Source organism: Phocoena phocoena, chromosome 3 (genome assembly GCF_963924675.1).
Source record: "Phocoena phocoena chromosome 3, mPhoPho1.1, whole genome shotgun sequence".
In the NCBI taxonomy this organism is placed as follows: domain Eukaryota; kingdom Metazoa; phylum Chordata; class Mammalia; order Artiodactyla; family Phocoenidae; genus Phocoena; species Phocoena phocoena.
Window position 1 is genome coordinate 149,373,311 of NC_089221.1, and position 5,034 is coordinate 149,378,344.

Sequence of the window (5,034 nt, forward strand, 5' to 3'; positions counted from 1 at the left end):
GTTAAGGAGGTGAGGTTGAGACCTCTGGGCCAGTGTCCTCAGTCTCTGAAGTGAGACCCAGAGGCAAACCTCATTTCTACCAGTGCTGGCTGTTTGCTCACAGGCAAGTCATTAAACCTCTCCAGGCCTCAGTCTGCTAAACTTTAAAATAGGACCTCCCTTTGTCCGATTATTGAAGGTTACATGAGCAGTCCCAGAAAGCACCTGACATGGGACCCAGCACAGGTGAGTCTTTATTCATCATTATTGTCAATTTGCTCAGTGAATACCCATCCCTACAACTCAAGGCCGGCTGGCCTCTGCCCTCCAAAATTCAGTTTCTGAAGCGCCGCAAGCTGAATGAAGCACACAGGAGGATCAGCGCACTCTCTTTAATGGGAAGGAGATTCTCATTTCTTACAGAAACAGGTAAAAACATAAATACCAGGGGTGGGGGCAGCGGCAAGGCAGCAAGGGCCCGGGCGCCCGGCCCAGGTTCGAGGAAAGGCGGCCGGATGTTAGGCCTGCCGCGCCCGGGCTCCCAGTCCCAGCTGGCCGGTGTTCGGCAGACTGGGGATGCCCGTGGGCTCTCGGAGGGCACTCCCGGGGCGACGGCTAAGGCACCAGGCTGCGGGATCACTCACCGCCAGCTCCGTAAGCCCGACCACAAACTCTCCCTCGCGTGGGGACAAAGGCGCACAGGGCAGGTAAAGCTCCGGGGCCTCCGTGGGAGTGAATGTGACATCCGAGGGACGCAGGATCGTGTCGGGAGCCCTCCCTCTCCTCGAGAGTCAGTGCCCTTCTTTAGAGGTGGGATCGGTCGGGGGCGTCCCACACCGGTCCCTTTCCTACCAGGCTCGGATACCGTGCAGCGTGGACACTCCTGAGTTGCCCTGCGGAATCCCGGGGCTCTGCACGGCGTTCAAGTCCCCGACGCCGAAGTTCACGAAGTTGTTGTTGGCGGCCGCCGTAGCCGACTGCGCCGGTGGCGGCCCGGCGGGGTAAGCAGCGGTGCAGCTGTAGCCAGGGCTGCAGGCCGCGCCACCGTAACCCGGGTAGGCGGGGTAGGCGTTATAGCCGTAGGCGTTGAGGCCCACGCCATAGGCTGGCGCGTAGGGCGCCGAGTCCCCGAGGCAAGGCTTGCCATCGCGCACCAACACTGGCACCGCGATCCTGCGCGCTGGCGGCGGCGGTGGCGGGGGCAGCCCCACCAGCTCCAGAGTCTGGTCCTGCCGTTGCCGCTTGCACTTGTAGCGCCGGTTCTGGAACCAGATCTTGACCTGCGTAGACGTCAGCTTCAGCACGCTGGCCAGCTGGTCGCGCTCCGGAGCCGACAGGTACCTCTGCTGCTTGAAGCGCCGCTCCAGCTCGTAGACCTGCGCCTGCGAGAAGAGCACGCGCGGCTTCCTCCGCCGTCGCGCCCGGGGTCGCTCGGCGCTGTCCGCCTCAGGCTTCTCCAGCTCCACCGCCTTCTGCAGCGCGCACAGCTCTGAGGGGGAACAGAGTGGCAGAGAGACGCTGGGTCACAGCGACCCGACCCCCCGAGCTCCCGCCGGCTGATGAGCCCCAGTGGGTGCCACCCCATCCTGCCTGGAGCCCCCAGCTTGACTACGGGTCACTCTGCCGGCTGCGCTGGGAGCTGCGACTGCTCGGTTTCCGCTCGACAGTCAACATTTGTTGACTGCCTACTATGTGCCGGGCACGGCTCTAGGCACAGGAGGACAAAACAAGACAGGTCCCTGCCCTCGGGTTGGTTCACATTCTGGTGAAAGAGATGGACAGTGACTTAACGACTTCAGGTTGCAAAGAAAATAAAGCCAAGTGATGCGCTGGGGTGAATTAGATTAGGACTACTTTGGTTTGAGAGGTTAAATGAAGGAGACCTAGGCCTCACACCAGGGTCGGTGGCACTATCTCAAAATTACGGGAACCGAAGAAACAGAAGGCCAAGAGCTGTTGGTTTGGTGATCTATCAAAGGCTCCCGTGCAACTGCTGCGGAGATTTTGCAGCGCCCAAAAAGCAGCGCGTGGGCAGGCGGCCCTGGATTCCAATTGAATTTGAATCGGTAGTGACCAATTCAAGCTGCCGTGCCCTCCGGCAGCTGTTCCTGAGGCCTCCCCTCTGCAACTAGACAAACTTTTGTAGGATCACAGAAAGCCCCTCTGGGCTCTCGGCGGCCCTTCAGCCAGTGCCCCTGGCCTCCCCAGGTTCTTGCGGACCCCGCGTTGGGCCACCGTCTCCCCGACGCGCCCTTTCCACCGGCGGGCAAGCCTCCCCCTGGACCTCGGGATGCGCGCGGCGATCCGGCCGACTTCCCCAGTCATCTCCTCCATTGCCCCACGCCTTTCGTCGCGCGGCATTTTCTAACTTTTTCCAGGAGAGAACCTCTCGGCCCTGGCCGCGTGGGAAAATTGTTATGGAAAAATAAAGCTGCTAAGTCAGATTCTTGAGAGTCCGGAGTATCCCATTTTAAATTCAAGATCCTTGTTCTCAAACATTCCACTCTCAGGGCACAAAGGAGGAAAGGCCCCAGCCACCCCGGGTAACGGGTGGGCTATAGAAGGTCCTGGACCTGCTCCAATTGTGCGCAAAAGTATGTCTGGCGTGCAGCATTTTGATTTCTGTTTAGTGGTTTTCGTCAGATCCTCAAAAAGACCCTCAAGAGATTAAAAAAAAAAACCCGATATTCAGACTCTCTCTCTCTCCCTCTGTTCTGTCTACCACAAACGGATCGCTCAACTTCAACTTCATAACAAATCCAGGAGCAGGGCTGCCGCCGCCTGGGGCTTTGTTAGGCCGCAAGAAAGTATATATATATTTCTCTCCGGTCTCTTGTTTCTGATCGTCACGATCCAGCATTTCCTCTAAACCTCCGACTGGAAGCGTGGGGCGGGGGTGGGGGGAGACCCTGGCGACAACCTCGCTTCTCACATTCGGAGCCCCCTTTGCTCGACCATCCGCCCAGGCACTCGCCTCTCCTCTACCCAAGCCAGAGTTTCTTGGCCGCGAGGTTTGGGGACGAAAGCAACCCCAGGGGGGAGAAGGAGCCTGTGTTTCTTCCTCACCTTTCTTATCGGCTCGAGGGTCCTTGGCAGGGTCGGGGTCGCCATAGGCACGCGGATAGAAGGCGGGGGCGGCTGAGAAGGCAGGCAAGCACTTGGCGGGCGAGGGCGCGGGGCCCAGCTCGGCGCGCAGCTCGGGGAGGCCGGGCGCTGCGGCCTCCGGCCCCGCGTAGGCCTCGGGCTTGAAGGCGGCCAGCATGCAGGAGGCGGGCGCCAGGGTGGCCTCCAGGCGCGCGGAGAGCTCCCCGGCGGCCAGGCTGCGCTGCTGCTGCTCCAGATTCAGGATGTCTTTGACCGAGAACGGCGTGGGCGTGAGCGCGGGGCTGGGGAACATGGTGGCAGCGCGCGTCTCACAGCGCCAGGTGGGCGGCAGAGAGCAGCGCTGCCCACGGCCCCCGGCAGCCTCCCTGCATGGTGCCCGCCGCGCGCCCGCGCACCCGCCTTCCAGCTCGGGATGTGGCCGGGCGGCAGGTAGTGCGGGGCGCAAGGGGCAGGAGAGGCGGGACCAGGCCGGAGGAGGGGGGCTCAGCCTGCCATTGGGCCGGGGGCCTCGTTGACAGGAGCGATGAGCACTTTCGGGTCACCTAATATAGTCATACGGCTCAAAAAAAAAAAAAAAATCCCGCTCTGCTTTTTAAAGGGCCCGCAACGCGTTCGGAAGACTCCTTTCGCTCCTGCAGCCTGAGATTTGTCCAAAACATTAGCCTGAAAATCCTACCAGCACAGGAAAGGACCCGATTATTCTCCGAATCCGCCCTTTAGGCCGGGTTGGGTGGATCTGGGATTTGAAGAAATGTTCCTCAGCACCTGAAACAGAATAGGGAAGGATCTGGGATTGGGTGAGGGCTGGGGGGACTGAGTTATTTCCAGAAGTTGGAAAGGCTTTCTTTATTACTAACGGTATGGTGTGTCCGACTTGGAAGAATCTGAATAAGAAGAGAAGCATTGGGGAAAGGGTTTGCTCTGGGGCGATGGCAGGAGGGGGCCATTCTGGACAATTTTGGGATTCTGTGTAGTACTCCCTTTGCCAGGAGGCCAGGCTCTGGGGGCTCCTGGGTGATTCAAGCTGAAAAGCAAGGTGGGTGGTTGTAGGACGGAGGGGGACTGCCTACAGTAGTGTAAGTGTACAAACACAACTCCAGGGGGCACCAGTCACTGCCAGTCTCTTCCCTGAGAGATGACCCTCCCCTTAATAATGAAACAAATCCAGAATCCCGGCAAAGAAACTCAGCTTCCCAGAAGAGAGCTGTCTTCTAGGGCATCCTAGCTCCCAGTGGCCTTTTCTCCTATTCTTGAGGGCCCGTCATTCTGACCTCCCTCTTTCCCCTGCCCTCCCTGCCTAGCAGCGAGTCCCCTAGGCCTTTGTCAGCACAAGGGACTCAGGTCCCAGCTCAGGTTTAGGTCTCAGGCAGGCGGGGCTCCTCTGAACTCAACGTGGCCAAGATTTCTCTGGGCCGGCTCCGAGTGGGGCGCCGCGGCGGCGGCCGGGCCAGGCGCATGGGGGGTGGGGGCCAGGGTGTTAATTTTTAGCCCAGGGTCAGTAAAGTAGGGATCTTCTGTCAGAGAAACAAGTAAGTGTTTCCCGGGAGCAAGCTACCCGGTCAGATCCTGCTCTAGCCCACCTCATCCTTCTGGGTCCCTTGGGAGATCTGATGAAAGCTTGGGGGGCCTTCCCCTCACCCCCAGAAAACTGCAGAGAGGCGCTCTATTTTGTGTACAATTTCAGGGAGGATTTGGGCAGACAGAATGGCCCCAGGTTATGGTCTCCGCCTTATCCTATCTCTAGCGATGTCGAGGCTTGTCAGGGGAAAAACGTCGACTTCCCACCACCCTAGCTTCTGCGGGGAAGTCCGGGTGGAGCGCGCCGACCTTCTGAGAATGGAGACTTGTAGGGCTCGGCTCCTTGCGGAGGGCGAGTTGGGGACCAGGGAAGAAGCGTTTGAACCAGAAGAAAGGCACACAGGACCAAAGGCAACCTAAGGACAGGGCTCA

General features: G+C 59.5%; 1 protein-coding gene across 1 annotated transcript; it reads right to left on the reverse strand.

The window, feature by feature from the left end:
- Positions 1–357: 357 nt before the first annotated feature.
- On the reverse strand, positions 358–3,510 carry NKX2-5 (NK2 homeobox 5). Its single transcript, XM_065874993.1, has 2 exons — positions 3,046–3,510; positions 358–1,468 (listed from the first exon to the last, which is right to left on the reverse strand). The coding sequence occupies exons 1-2, from the start codon at positions 3,374–3,376 to the stop codon at positions 828–830; spliced, it is 972 nt and encodes a 323-aa protein (XP_065731065.1). The 5' UTR covers positions 3,377–3,510; the 3' UTR covers positions 358–827.
- Positions 3,511–5,034: the final 1,524 nt, after the last annotated feature.

Bases quoted from the DNA above. Each gene is read 5' to 3' on its own strand.
- NKX2-5 (XM_065874993.1), bottom strand. From the start codon at position 3,376: ATGTTCCCCAGCCCCGCGCTCACGCCCACGCCGTTCTCGGTCAAAGAC. The intron at 1,469-3,045 runs GTGAGGAAGAAA...GTTCCCCCTCAG, and splicing joins CCCTCGAGCCGATAAGAAAG to AGCTGTGCGCGCTGCAGAAG.